General features: G+C 42.2%; 1 protein-coding gene across 1 annotated transcript; it reads right to left on the bottom strand.

Annotated features, from left to right (window-relative positions):
* Positions 1–7,170: 7,170 nt before the first annotated feature.
* Positions 7,171–8,379, bottom strand: LOC120111264 (extensin-like). Its single transcript, XM_039127794.1, has one exon. The coding sequence runs from the start codon at positions 8,377–8,379 to the stop codon at positions 7,171–7,173; it is 1,209 nt and encodes a 402-aa protein (XP_038983722.1).
* Between the last annotated feature and the right edge of the window lie 7,616 nt (positions 8,380–15,995).

Genomic DNA, 15,995 nt, shown 5'->3' with positions numbered 1-15,995 from the left:
GAAGTTATAGTGAGACTGCCGGAATAACCTTAGAGGCCCCGAATGGGATCGTTTCCTGGGAAGCCTCCAAAGGAGGTGTTTGAACAAAAATGAGGAGAGTGGCGATCTCCTCCACCTCTAGTGATCCCTTCTCAGTGGGTTTCTCCTCAGTTATAGCAGCTTCTACCGAGCCTGAGGGGATAGGAAGCACTGCCTCGACAGTAGATGAACCTACCAATGTCTTCTTCTTCCTCCCCATTGGCGAGAGGGCTCCACTAGGCCTCTTCTTTGAGGAGCCGAATAGCTCGTCAACCTTGAACTTTATTGTTGCAAAGGTAAAGGGGAATAAGTTAGCCAATCAAATTATTATGCCTAAAAAAAGCAAATAAAATTATTCCTGATAGAAGCGGAACTGAGACCGACGTTCACCAGACCCTCTCATGGAGTAGCTAGGCAAAAGTTGGAGTCTTTATGTAACAATGGTTATCGACCGATTCTTGCTCCTCATCCAACGAGATGGGGAAGAAGCTCAATGCTTCTTCCTCAGTGACTTCCATCATGTTGGAAAGCCTCAAATATTTGTTGACGTCACGAAGAAGATTGGCCCTTCCAACTGTGGATGGAGGAAGGCCCGGGTAGAAGGATGTTGTAACTCTTCCTGCAAAAAAGGTACCATCACTATTTGTTTCGAGGATGGACCTTCACCTAGAATAAGGCTTGGAACAACCCCATAATCGGATAACCTTGTGGAGTCTCCAAAAATAGGAAAACCCAACTATCATCCTCAAAGTATTGGGGATAAGCTAGGTTGGGATGAGTTATATTGAGCCAGCAGATTGACGATGATCAAAGGAATCAAGAGCCTCAGCCCCCCACTCAAAGTTTTCTTGTAGAGGTTGAGTTGATTCTCCTAAGATGATCTCACTCGATCAGAAGGATCATGTAACTCCAAGCAAAGGTGTAGAGGGATAAAGAACTTGGGTCAAATTTGGTTGAGGTTGGACTCTTCCAGGACACTCCTTTTAGTATCGGACCCGAGACAAACTTGGATTGGGTCTTTGCAAAGCCATGGAAGTTTAGTCTGGAGAGCCCTGACACCCTCTCTTACTGTCTGTGGACTATTCCTTGAGAGATGGATCCATCATAGAAGAACGAAAGAAAAAGAGGGAAGAAGGCTAAAGAAAAGTTTGAAACGAAGGCTTAATTGAAGAAACTACTGAAGAACCACTACGGTAGAAGACTCCGATGAAGCAATGAAACTCCAGCGAAAGCGCAAGAAGGAAACGCTTTCGGTCTCTCTTTCTAAGTTTCATAGCACAAAAGATTGAAATAGGGAAGATGCACCGGTCTTTTGCCTTATATAAAGCTTCGGACGATCTGGATTGGCATGGTGATTCACCTACCCTAGTCGATCCCCACCATGTATCGCCCAAATGTTTGCTCTTTGACGGTTATCTGAATCGCTGCCGCTCCAAACATCTAATCATTGTGCCAATATTACCGTCGTGAATGATAATGCTTCGAAAAGCGCAAATGCCAGCACGTCCTTCATACATACAGTATCCAAAAGATCTCTATAGCAAAACTGAAGGATAGCTATAGCAATACGGTTTCACAGCTTGATTTGGCTTCACGGATTACCTTAGCTTGTCGACCTCACTAGTAAGTCTACTCTACTGTCTTAGCCAACATGTTAGCTCTTCCTCGAAAGTGGAGGATAAGTAATACCCCTCGAAACCAACTATAGCCAACGTGGCAGATCAACCAGAGCTCACCACTAAGACCCTATTCAACTAGCCAAATCCCTCCACATGGCTAGCTTAAAGACATGCAGAGAGTTCTTCGAATTTCAAAATCCTTTCCTTGGTGGCGACACCTTAGCCATAATCATGAGAAGTTTCCTTAACCGCACAGGAACCGCATAGGCGAGATGCACGGGCGAAACATCCATGTGTAATCTTCAAAATGTGTGATAGTTTACCAAAGATAGCCAATCTGCATGTCTGAATCCTTTGACAATGGGCATGATCGACTCTCGCCTATACAAATCAATCTTAGGGATCTTGCAGATAAGTTTTGTCACACTGCTTGAAATACTGATCATCTTCATTTAAATGGCATAGAGTAAAATAGCAAATAATATTGCGGCAAAAATTTTACTATAAAAAACTAAAGATTATTAAGTATAAAATTTTCTCTCAAATTATAGCCCCCAACACATCAAATTTTTAGAAAACTTGAATTTCTCTCTCTCTCTCTCTCTCTCTCTCTCTCTCTCTCTATATATATATATATATATATATATATATATATATATATATGTATATATATGTATATATATATATAATAGAATACATTGATTTGGACACGATTTGGTATCCTACAATAATCCTCCCATGGGAGGACCTTTTTCGCCCTCTTCTCCACTTGCTTCACTTCTTGGGCTTTAAATTTTTTTTTTTTGTCTCTTTAAACCCTGTAAACTTAAGATATACTTAACAATTGCAAATAACCAAAAGAGTTGGAGGAAGCGAGGGTTTTTTTTTTGTTTTTGGGCTGTCTCTGATTCATTCAATTGCTTAATCAGAAAACAGAATGCTTGACAGAAATCAGGCACAGAAGATTGGATCGAGCATTCCACAAGCTAACAGGAAATCAAGGCTTCAGGTGCTTTACTTACAGCGGGCAGCTCTAAAAGTCTTCATATCGAGTATGGTACGAATGGGCCATGCATATAGCACGGTATGAACTGAGGAAAATAAGACGCTACATCATAAGAAAAAATCAAAAATAAAAAACCGAAATAACAAGAAATCAAACAAGTAAGTCATCAGATCGATCGCTGGATCAAGAAACAAGGGGTTAAAGAAGGTAGAGAGAAAGGTACCTCACCAACCGGACCTAGCTAGATACCGTGCTGAGCCCGCAGGCGCCGGTGCTCACGAAGAATTGAAAGGCCGGCGTCGGCCACGAGGCGGATCTGTCGATTGATGCCTTCGCTAGCGATATCACCGACGGAGCGGATCTCGCGCTCGATTACTTGCATCTGATGGACGAGCCTACTGCATTGTCTGGCCTTGCGGTCGAGCACCCTCACCGTCGCAAGAAGGTGCTCCTTTTGCTTCTGTAGCTGGCAAAATATTTCAGGGTTGGCGACCACGAATCTCTGGAATTCCTGCGGCTTCTGCGACTCCAACGCGATTGTCGCCTCTAAGAGATCGACATGGCGTATAGGAAAGTTATCAGAGATGATGGCGACGATGTTAGAACTCTTGGGCGAAAGCAGTAGAAGCAAGTCCTCCTTTTCCTCGATTACGAGAATCAGCGGGTCCGAAGCGGCTGTCTGGGTTTGCGGGATGGGATTCCCAGGTCGCCAGAGGCCTAGAGGGCCCGGGGAGGCCGCGGCGACGACTGCAGGAGCGGCGGAGTTCGGTGGTTGTGTGCTGGGTTCTTGAGGTGCCCGATGATGAGGGCAGATGAAGCCGGCGAAGACGGAGGTGGCAGAGATCGAGGATAGGTGCCAGGGTTCTTGAGGTGGCCCACGAAGACCTGGATGGGCCGGTGCGGCGACTGCGGCGGTGGCGAAGGCGGCAAAGGTCGGGGGTTGCGGGCTGGGTTCTTGATCAGGTGGTTGACGACGACCTGGAGGGCTCGGGGAGGCGGCGAAGGCGGCAAAGGTCGGGGGTTGCGGGCTGGGTTCTTGACCTGGAGAGCCCGGGGAGGAGGCGCTGGGCGCGGGGGTGGGAGGGGTGAGGGGTTGAGAGTCGGCATGTAGACATCGCCGCCGTGTGGGAGGGCTGCGCATCGCTTACCGGATCAAGAAACACTCCCGGGAGAGCGAGCGAGCGAGAGAGAAACGAACTTGTTTTTGGCGCTCAGAGCGCACTGACAGTGAAATAGATATCATGCTCTGCTCTCAGATCATCCATTGCTCGTCCTGAGATCAATGCAGGCGATGAATAACGGAGTTCAGATTGCTTTGAGATCTGTGTAGCAGATGAGCCAACGGTCGCCGGGCGCGAGAGAAAAGCAGTTTGTTATACGATGGAAATTTCTGTGACTAGGAATCACGCATTTCCATTTTCCACCCTCTATTTTTTAAGCTATCACTTATTTGATTTCCATGAAAATTCTGAATCAACCTACCATCAATCAACCCGATATATGTGCTGGAAATTTTTGAATTTCCTTTATGCAAATTTTTAAAATAAAATGTTAATTCATTCTTATTCCAGAAGAAAGTGTAAATGCAATTTAGTTGCTTATTTAAGTAGCTTATTAAATTGTTCTTTCTAGTCCAAATTGATCTTTAAGGATGGTAGGCTAGTGACCATGCTTGTGGTCACGACTTGGCTGATCGTGCCATGCACCCGCGACATATATGAGGGCAAGCACATTTTGCCTCATACCCAAATTAAATATAAAATTTGACTTTGATTTCTATTTGTAACAAAAGTGTTACAGACCAAGTTCAGTTTAATATTTGATTTGGAATCCTTACACATAATTTCATATTTGATTTGGAATTGTTACATATACAATATATATATTTTGTTACATATACAAAATGGAGGCAAATTTCATTCTTAGGATAGTGTTTTATGCATGTCTCAATGCATGCACGCTATCATCCGAGCAATTGAAGAAGTTGATCGGGTCAAGCCTTCCATGCGATCATCGTTCTCATGAGTCGACTTGTTATACTTTAGAAATGATCTCACCGTAGACCCGCATGAGAAAGGGGAATTTCTTTCTATGGCAGTATTTTACACACGCTTCGATCAAGATGAGCTTTTATTCTCTTATTTTCTAAAAGTTTTTCAATAATAAAGTTCCAAAATATTTAATTTTGCAATATTAACAATTTTTAGGTACTACACCACCAACCGTCTGCAATTTTCTTTATTAATTTTATATATACATCTTTTTTATTATAAAACTAAATCTTTTCATGTGCTATGTTTATTATGATTATGATGGGCAAGAAATCGATGCCGTGAAAAATCTCTCCTAAGAAAATAAGTTGAGTTAGATTGCTCAACTGCAATCAACTAAACAACATTTGTTCTTTGACTATATATATATATATATATATATATATATATATATATATATATATATAGTATCGATGTAGTAAATGCCAAGCATCTATATACTAATATTCAACTAGCATAGTTTATTAGAAATACAAAGAATAAGTTAAAAAGTTTTGTTTGCCCATCCTTGAGACACTACAAGCACTATAGTCCATGCAATTATTTCACTAAGAATTTTTATGATCATTACAGAGCTAAAATCTAGAACCTCATGCTCCCTGAAATGATCTTCAGATCAGCAAATATAGAAATGTACTCTTCCCCAAACGACCGTCTGCTTGGTAAAGACATGAAGATGGCAAAAACTTATGGACTTCAGCTCTATCACAATGATGCAGCCATCACGGTACTAACACCACTTAAAAAACTGATCATTCCCTTTACATCACACAGAAAATCAAAGTGTTTTTATGGCCGTCCTTGATGCGTTCATTCATTTAAGCAGAAAACATAGCAGTTCGCATAAATTGGATACAGAAGATTGAGTTGAACATCCCAAAAGCCAACAGGAGCCAACCCATGGTACAACAAACTATATATGTTTCAACTCACGGCGGCAGAACCATTGAGACAACATCCATAAGTTCCTCTTCTTTTTTTTTTTCTTCTGTTTCTTATTGTGCCGTAATTCTTGATTTCTTTTGTGAGATATTAATTCTAATCATATTTTAATCATTTTCGAAATCATAAGTCACATATTATGATTTGTAATTTTTTTAATAGCAGAGAGGTAAATAATCCCATTATCATTTGTTTCGTTTTGAGTGAACATGCCATAATGTCAGTTTAAGACCAAATAAAAATATTGTTTTGTTAATTTGACAATTTTGCCAAGTACCAAGAATTTTTGCCTTTTCCAGAATGATGCTACGCATCTGAAATCAGCAAGGAACTGCCCATCTGGGCTCGAGCAAGCACCAAGAATTTTCATCTTCTCAAAATCTTTTGGCAGCAAGATAGGGACGGCAAAACAATGCCAACTTTTTGCAGAGTAAATCAACAAATCTGCTAAAATATTATAAATCTCTTAATAAAATTTTATTATTTTATTCTATTTGACTAATGGTTTTCTATATATATTGAATAAATAAATTAAGTTTTGATGCTACTCGGTTCGGAGCATGTTATGGAAGACATTTTACCAGATTTAGAGTAGAATTCGCCCTACCAGATGTAAATAGTTAATGGCCGTATACTCTCAAGATGCAACAAAGCGCTTCATAATCTTCTTCTTGAAATGCGCTCTAACGAAAGAAAATCAAGAGTTCTCAATTCTCTTTTTTTTAAATGCTTAATGGGTGCACTTAAGTTCAGTCATTTAGTGTTCTCAATTTCAATTTACAAATCTCTTCTCTAATTTAGTATTGATGTTGTTCTAATAGATAAAAAGTACGATTTCTTTTCTATTTATAGATGTAAAAAGATGAATTTAATTAGATGCTTATTCTTTCATAGATGCATCGGTTCACATAATCCATACATATCTTTTCATTGGATGCATAGGAATTTGTTTTTTCTTTTTAAGATACCACCTGAGAAATAATTGAAGGTGTACAATAGAATTTTAAGAAAGAAGAGAAAAATATATACAAAAACTAAATCATATATGTTTAGAAAACCAAGTTATTTAGGAGTCTAGTATAAGAATTTACATTTAAATACATCTATGTTTAGATAAATATCAAATGTAATCTCAAAATCTTGAATTATATATAATAATAAACCAAAAATTAATTATCTCCTCCGAAGTAAAATACTAATCATCGCAGATGAAATAGCAATAAAAAATATCCAAACGAATTGGAGGAAATAATGTTGACAGAAATTGGATACAGAATATTGGATCTCAGCATTCCAAAAAGCTAACAAGAAATGTTGTCTTCAGTGCTTCCGTTGATAACAGGCAGATTTAAACAACCAAGAAGAAAATAGAATACAAACCTTAAAATAGAACAGTAAAACCAAATAATAAAAGAAGAAACTAAAGCCCGAGGTAAGAAATCAAACAAAAACTCGAACCCAAAATTTAACGAGAAATCAAAGAAGAACACGTCACATTGCTGGCGAAGAGAAAGATAAGCTCACCAACCGGAACCTAGATCCGGTGCTTACGCTGCAAGTCCAGGCGCGCCCGACGAAGGGACCCGATGAAGCCGGCCACGATTTCGATCTGGCGATCGATGCCAGCGAGAGAGAGACCATCTACGGACTGGATGTTGCCCTTTATCTCATTCATTTGACAGACGAGCTTATTGCACTCTGTGATCTTGCTGTCGAGCTCCCACGCGGTCGTAAGGAGGAGTTCCCTTCGCTTCCGTAGCTCAGAAAGGATTTCAGGGTTGCGGACCACGAAACTCTGGGATTCCTGCGGCTTGTTCGACTCCGTCGCGATCGTCGCCTCTAAGACAGGGAGCTGGTCGAGGGGAAACTGGGGTGAGATGACGGCGACGATCCTGGCAGACCCGGCCGAAGTCAGAGCACGGAAGTACACGTGATCCTTGATCAAGAAAGGCGGCGGGTGCGGAGGGGTTGGCGGCGGGTCCGAAGCGGTTGGCGGCGGGTCTGAAGGGGTTGGCGGCGATAGCGGCATGAGATCCGGATGTGGCTGGAGGATTGGAGTGTCTGGGGTGGCGGCGGCTGCAGGGACGACGGAGATCCGGGGTTGGGGGCTGGGCTGATGAGGTGGCCGATGAAGACCTTTAGGGTCCTCCCGGAGCATCGCGAGAGGCCTCGCCCTTTTCGTCCGTAGCTCAGGAATGATTTCAGGGTTGGCGACCACAAAACCCTGGAGTTCCGGCGGCCTGGCCAACTCCTCCTTCATCAAGTCCTCTAAGAGAGGGAGATCGCGTTGAGAAAAATTCTTTGAGATGATGGCGACGATCTTAGCACCCCCAGGCGAAAACAGTGCACGGCAGTCCGCCCAATCCTTGATCAAGAGAGTCACCGGGTCTGAAAAGGCTGTCGGGGTTTGCGGGATGGGATTCCGAGGTGGCTGGAGGCCTGGAGCGCCCGGGGAGGCGGCGGCGGCTGCGGTGGTGGCGGCGGATATCGGGGGTTGTGGGCTGGGTTTCTTGAGGTGGTCGAGGACGAGCTGGAGGGTCCGGGGAGGCGGCGAAGGCGGGGGTGGCAGAGATCGGGGGTCGGGGCCTGGGTTCTTGAGGTGACCCACGACAACCTGGAGGGCCCGGTGAGGCGGCAACGGCGGCTGTAGGGGTGGCGGAGATCGTAGAACCTGGGGAGGCGGCGGCGGCTGCGGGGGTGGCGGATATCGGGGGTTGTGGGCTGGGTTCTTGAGGTGACCCATGACGACCTGGAGAGCCTGGGGAGGCGGCGGTGGGAGGGCCCGTGGGGGCGTCGGGGATGAGGGGTTCAGGGCTGGGATTTAGACGTCGCCGGCGGCCGGAGGGGCCCGGGACGCTGTCCATCTCTTATTGGATCAAGAAACACGACGAGAGAGCGAGCGAGAGAGATAAAAACAAAGTTGGGACCGGCGCTATATCGTTCACGGAAGGGTGCCTTCCTTCGCGCGAAACCAGCGCTTGATCACGCACCGCACAGCTCTCAAAGCGTTCTGAACTCTTTTATTCATTCATCATCCGGCCCGCGGCATCATAGATCTGAAGGCGATTCGAGAGAGGTGAAGTGAATCCTTCTTTCTTTCGCGCGAAAAGATTCACCCCCTGACCCAACGAACTGGAGTCGATAGATTTCATGCACTGCTCAATAGGGTTCAGAATACTTTTGAGAGTCGTGTAGGAGATGATTATATCGTCCGCTACATGGACATCTGAAGCGGAAAAAAAAAAAAAAAAAACTTGCTCAGCGTTCCATTTATTGACCGAACTTTAACATTAAATCCCTATTGACCGGTTGTTTAACAACCAGTCCATATATATTTTAACATTGCTTTATGGGACAAAAATGCCCCCGCCTCTCCCATTTCCACCGAAGAAGGAGAAGAAAAAGGCAGCCGCCGGCCACGGCCCACCCCCTCCCGCGCCTGCCACCGGCCACGGCCCACCCCCTCCCACGCCCGCCGCCCGCCCCCTCCCGCACCCGCTGCCCCCTTCCGCGCCGCCGGAAATACCTCCGCCCCCACGGTGGGGAGGTGCCAAAGAAGAGGAGCCGCTGCCCCCCCCGGTGGCCCCATCCTGCGGCCGCCACCGTCCGACCCCCTTCCGTAGCTGCCGGCCTCGCGAGAAGAGAAGGAAGAAGAAAGAAGGAGAAGGGAAGAAGAGAAGAAAAAAAAAGAAAAAGAAAAGAAAAAACAAAATGAAAGAAAAAGAAGAAAAGGAATAAAATAAAAATAAAAATAAAGTTAACTGTGTTCCTAGACAAGTTAACTGTGTTCACAGACAACTTAACTGTGTTCACAGACCTGGAGTCGACCCCTTAACAGCACGAGTCGACCCCTGCTCACCTGAAGTCGACTCTCAGGCTTTCCTAGACAAGTTAACTGTGTTCACAAACAAGTTAATTGTGTTCCTAGATAACTTAACTATGTATCTAGACAACTGTGTTCCTAGACAAGTTAACTGTGTTCCCAAACAACTGAACTGTGTTCCTAGACAACTGTGTTCCTAGACAAGTTAACTGTGTTCCGAGACAAGTTAACTTTGTTCCCAAACAACTTAACTGTGTTCCTAGACAAGTTAACTGTGTTCACAGACAACTTAACTGTGTTCCTAGACAACTGTGTTCCTAGACAAGTTAACTGTGTTCCTAGACAAGTTAACTGTGTTCATAGACAAGTTAACTGTGTTCCCAAACAACTTAACTGTGTTCCAAGACAACTGTGTTCCTAGACAAGTTAACTGTGTTCCTAGACAAGTTAACTGTGTTCCCAAACAATTTAACTGTGTTCCTAGACAAGTTAACTGTGTTCCTAGACAACTTAACTGTGTTCCCAGACAAGTTAACTGTGTTCCCAAACAACTTAACTGTGTTTCTAGACAACTGTGTTCCTAGACAAGTTAACTGTGTTCCTAGACAAGTTAACTGTGTTTCCAAACAATTTAACTGTGTTCCTAAACAACTGTGTTCCTAGACAAGTTAACTGTATTCCTAAACAACTTAACTGTGTTCCCAGACAACTTAACTGTGTTCCCAGACAAGTTAACTGTGTTCCTAGACAACTTAACTGTGTTCCTAGACAACTTAACTGTGTTCCCAGACAAGTTAACTGTGTTCCCAAACAATTTAACTGTGTTCCTAGACAACTGTGTTCCTAGACAAATTAACTGTGTTCCTAAACAAGTTAACTGTCCCAAACAACTTAACTATATTCTTAGATACCTGTGTTCCTAAACAACTTAACTGTGTTCACAGACAACTTAACTGTGTTCCTAGACAACTGTGTTCCTAGACAAGTTAACTGTATTCCTAGACAAGTTAACTGTGTTCCCAAACAATTTAACTGTATTCCTAAACAACTGTGTTTCTAGACAAGTTAACTGTGTTCCTAGACAAATTAACTGTGTTCCTAGACAACTTAACTGTGTTCCCAGATAAGTTAACTGTGTTCCCAAACAACTTAACTGTGTTCCTAGACAACTTAACTGTGTTTACAGACAACTTAACTGTGTTCCTAGACAAGTTAACTGTGTTCACAGACAACTTAACTGTGTTCACAGACCTGGGGTCGACCCCTGCTCACCTGGAGTCGACTCTCTCAGGCTTTCCAGAGAGCTGTTTTTCTGCCTGATTTCAGGGGTCGACTCCAGCTCTTTAGGGGTCGACCCCAGCTCTTCAGGGGTCGACCTCAGCATAAGTCTACAATAATTTTCTAATAACACTTAACTGTGTGCACAGTCGAAATAACTGTGTTCTGGGGTAGAATAAGTGTGTTTCGGGATAGACAACTTAACTGTGTTCCCATATAAGTTAACTGTGTTCCCAAACAACTTAACTGTGTTCCTAGACAAATTAACTGTGTTCCTAGACAAGTTAACTGTGTTCCCAAACAACTTAACTGTATTCTTAGATAACTGTGTTCCTAAACAACTTAACTGTGTTCACAGACAACTTAACTGTGTTCCTAGACAACTGTGTTCCTAGACAAGTTAACTGTGTTCCTAGACAAGTTAACTGTGTTCCCAAACAATTTAACAGTGTTCCTAAACAACTGTGTTCCTAGACAAGTTAACTGTGTTCCCAGACAACTTAACTGTGTTCCCAGACAAGTTAACTGTGTTCCCAGACAAGTTAACTGTGTTCCCAAACAACTTAACTGTGTTCCTAGACAACTGTGTTCCTAGAAAAATTAACTGTGTTTCCAAACAACTTAACTGTATTCTTAGATAACTGTGTTCCTAAACAACTTAATTGTGTTCACAGACAACTTAACTGTGTTCCTAGACAACTGTGTTCCTAGACAAGTTAACTGTGTTCCTAGACAAGTTAACTGTGTTCCCAAACAATTTAACTGTGTTCCTAAACAACTGTGTTCCTAGACAAGTTAACTGTGTTCCTAGACAACTTAACTGTGTTCCCAGACAAGTTAACTGTGTTCCTAAACAACTTAACTGTGTTCCCAGACAAGTTAACTGTGTTCCCAAACAACTTAACTGTGTTCCTAGACAAATTAACTGTGTTTCTAGACAAGTTAACTGTGTTCCCAAACAACTTAAATGTATTCTTAGATAACTGTGTTCCTAAACAACTTAACTGTGTTCACAGACAACTTAACTGTGTTCCTAGACAAGTTAACTGTATTCCTAGACAAGTTAACTGTGTTCCCAAACAATTTAATTATGTTCCTAAACAACTGTGTTCTTAGACAAGTTAACTGTGTTCCTAGACAAATTAACTGTGTTCCTAGACAACTTAACTGTGTTCCCAGACAAGTTAACTGTGTTCCCAAACAACTTAACTGTGTTCCTAAACAACTGTGTTCCTAGACAACTTACTGTGTTCATAGACAACTTAACTGTGTTCCTAGACAAGTTAACTGTGTTCCTAGACAAGTTAACTGTGTTCACAGACCTGGGGTCGACCCCTGCTCACATGGAGTCGACTCTCTCAGGCCTTCCAGAGAGCTGTTTTTCTGCCTGATTTCAGAGGTCGACTCCAGCTCTTTAGGGGTCGACCCCAGCTCTTCAGGGGTCGACCCCAGCTCTTCAGGGGTCGACCCTTCTAATAAAGAGCTGGGGTCGACCCCAACTCTTCAGGGGTCGACCTCAGCATAAGTCTACAATAATTTTCTAATAACACTTAACTGTGTGCACAGTCGAAATAACTGTGTTCTGGGGTAGAATAAGTGTGTTCCGAGATGATTTAAATATGTTCCAAGCTTATTTAACCGTGTGTCATGTTAGATTAAGTGTGTTCCAAACTTATTTAATTGTTTCAAGCTTATTTAACTTTATTTTTATTTTTTTCTTTTTTTCTTCTTTTTTTTTTCTTCTCTTCTTCCCTTCTTCTTTTTTCTTCTTTTTTCTCCTTCCGCGAGCTGGCGGCACACAGTTAAGTTGTCTGCGAATACAGTTAACAAGACTGTGCACACAGTTAGGTGTTCTTAGAAAATTGTTGTAGAAGTGAGCGAGTCGACCCAAGATTCTCACGAGTCGACCCCAGCAGAGCAGGAGTCGACCCCAGTTCAAACTTTTTTCTTTTCTTTTTCTTTTTTTTTTTCTCTTCTTCCCTTCTTCTTCTTTCTTCTCTTCCCGCGAGGCTGGCGGCGCCGGAAAGGGGTTGGGCCACGGCGGACGCTGGAGGAGGGCGGGCCGTGGCCGGCGACAGCCGCAGGACGCGGGACGGCGCCCTTCTTCCTCTTCTTCGGCACCTTCCCACCATGGGGGCAGGGGCGGAGGCATTCCCGGCGGCGTGGCCGCGGGAGGGGGCTCGGGAGGAGGCGAGCCGGGCCGGCGGCGGCCGCAGGAGGGGGCAGGCCGCGGTCGGCAGCAGCCGCGGCTGGGAGATTACAGTTTGGAAAGTCTCTGAAATTCTTCTTCTTCAGAAGGATGGGAGATCATGAGGGAAGAGGCATTTTCGGTATCTTATTTCAAAATAAAAGGGGCTCAGAGACCGGGAATTACAGTTTGGAAAGTTTCTGGACCGGTTGTTTTAGATTTAATTAACAAGGACTTTTTGTTACAGTGGAGTCTTTAGAGGGATGGGAAAGTCAATTACCCAAAAAAAAAAAGAGAGGAGAGAGAAGCCGAGTGCTCCACCCCGTCTTCCAAGCAAATGGGATTATAGCCGTCTATCAGTTTGCTTTTCTCTCTTGCATAGATTGCATGCATTACAGTGCTAGATATTAGTTGCTGTAATAATAACAATAGAGCTATCAAGAGTGCTTGGATTCATTTGAGTCCTTTGAGATCAATGATATGAACTCCAAAGTAGGACTACTAAAAGCTCAAATTATATTGAAGTCTCATGCTAAACATTCAAGATATGGCATATGCTTTACTAAATGCCAAGCAAATCACTTCCTATTAACTTGTTTTAAAACACAAGTAACTCATTCTAAGATATAGCAAATGAATATCCATTCTAAGCTTGTCAATGCAAAAAAATAATAATAATGAGCCTATATATGTGCCATATGTTAATGTATTAATTATCTAGGAGTACAATGGCCCAAAAAAATTTAAAATAATCAGAAATCTATCCCACAAAATACGAAAAAAAGAGGGCCTCATATTTGCATTTTTTTTAGACTAGTGCAGATATCTTGCAAATCACCCTTTATTAATTAAGAACATCAAGTAGTATTGCTTGCAAGAATAATCCATTCTATGCGTGCTCTTTTTCAGAGATGGGAGCTTATAGTTAACTTACATTTGACTAGTCTAAAGTTTCCTATATTGGCATGAACAATGACTAAGACTCCTCCAAAGATTAGTCAAATAATAGTTAATATTGAATTTGGACGAATCATCAAGAGATATTTTAAACTAGATCTCTTTTTTCTATCCGTCCCATGTTTTGCATGTGTCTGGTTCTAGTTATATGGAGCAACTAGAATTTTTCATTCCGAAATATCCTTCACTTTGGTAAGTATATAAAATCTCCTATTCTATGTTGATTGTATTTACAATATCCATTATTTTCTACTATTTTCTGTTGATTTTATTTACACATCCATAATTTTATTATGTTCCAGAATTTCCTTTGATTTTAGCAAAATATATTCCTTTTATGTGCCTCCTTTTCTTCACTAAGTCTGTGCCCGCCCCCCTCTCCTCATGATTCAACAATATTATCATCATATACTTTTGAATATTAATGTCTTCTCTTCTTCTAAATGCTGTCCATTTTATAGGTTCTGCAGACTTGAAAACCAACTAATTCTTATCTTTGATCTATTCTTTCTAAAATTAAAGCTTCTAATATCCCTTTACTACTAGGATAAGTATTGAACAAAATGCAAGCTTTCCCACTCTACTTAGTCTATGGACTTAGCTAGGGCTGATTGTTTCAATTATTCTTGTTTTAGATTTACTTAGTTGAGGCTTTGTCTCGTTGTGAACCCAAAAAAGAAAGAAAATCTTGCAATTTGTTTTTCGTTGGTTAATATAAAAAAGGAATCAACACAATGGTTGCATTACCATTTCAATTATTGTTAAATAATGTTATCTCACAAAGTGAGAAGACATCGAGTGTAATTTGATGATTTCATATGGTCTTAATTGCAAAATATGTATCAAGATAGGTGAGATGCACGGCGCATCAGATGCCCTTGCTTGCATAATTGCTATGCATGTAGCTTATGCATGTCATGGATCTTGATGCATAACTGGGGGCTAATTTTAGAAAGGTCTATCAAATGGCTTAGTGATCATTAGATCTAACCTGATCTCTTATTTTAAATCCAACTTAATTACGAAGTAGGTAGATGCATGTCTATGTACCTTCTACAAGTCAATTCAAGTCAAATACATTTTTGTATATCTAACCAAATTTGTAATTGGTCAAATTTATGTCGCTCGAATGTTCGCTCTTTGACGGTTACCCGAATCGCCGTTGCTCCAAACTTCTAATCATTGCGTCAATATTTTCGTTGTGAACAATAATGCTTCGAAAAGTGCAAATGCGAGCACGTTCTTCGTACATACAGTATCTAAAAGATTTCTATAGCAAAACTGAAGGATAGCTATGGCGGCACGGTTTCACAGCTTGATTTGGCTTCACGAATTATCTTAGCTTGTCGGCCTCACCAGTAAGTCTACTTCTACTGCCCCAGCCAACATGTTAGCTCTGCCTTAGTAGTGGAAGATAAGTGATACACCTCGAAACTAGCCATAGCCAATGTGGCAGATTAACCAGAGCTTGCCACGAAGCCCTTAATCAACTAGCCAAATCTCGCCACATGGCTAGCTTAAAGGCATGCGGAGAGTTCTTCGAATTTCAAAATCTCTCTCCTGGTGGCGCCTCCTTAGCCATAATCGTCAGAAGTTTCCTTAACCGCACAGGAACCGCACAGGCGAGATGCACGGGCGAAACATCCATGTGTAATCTTCAAAATGTGTGACAGTTTACCAAAGATAGCCAATTTGCATGTCTGAATCCTTTGACAATGGGCATGATCGACTCTCGACTATACAAATCAATCTTAGGGATCTTGCAGATAAGTTTTGTCACACTGCTTGAAATACTGATCATCTTCATTTAAATGGCATAGATGTCACGCCCCGAACCCGAACTTAGGCCCGGGACGCGCCAGACGCCGCACACCCGCACGGCGGACCGCACGGGCGTGCAAGGCTGAATAATCAGACACTCAAGTCACAACATCAGATCACAATATCAATACTAAAAATCTATCATTTATGATAATCAAATCAATAATTCAATTTCAAATGTCTCAAATAAAGTTGGTAACATTTATTTACAAGATCAATTACTTATGACAAAATGAATCTAAATCTATCTATGTCCAATGTCATAAGTCCTCTCCTCCCGAATCCCCCATCA

The sequence above is a fragment of the Phoenix dactylifera genome, chromosome 7 (genome assembly GCF_009389715.1).
Source record: "Phoenix dactylifera cultivar Barhee BC4 chromosome 7, palm_55x_up_171113_PBpolish2nd_filt_p, whole genome shotgun sequence".
In the NCBI taxonomy this organism is placed as follows: Eukaryota; Viridiplantae; Streptophyta; class Magnoliopsida; order Arecales; family Arecaceae; genus Phoenix; species Phoenix dactylifera.
The sequence above is the reverse complement of the archived record's forward strand: the minus strand, read 5'-3'. Positions and strand labels throughout refer to the sequence as shown.

Bases quoted from the DNA above. Each gene is read 5' to 3' on its own strand.
- LOC120111264 (XM_039127794.1), bottom strand. From the start codon at position 8,379: ATGGGTCACCTCAAGAACCCAGCCCACAACCCCCGATATCCGCCACCC.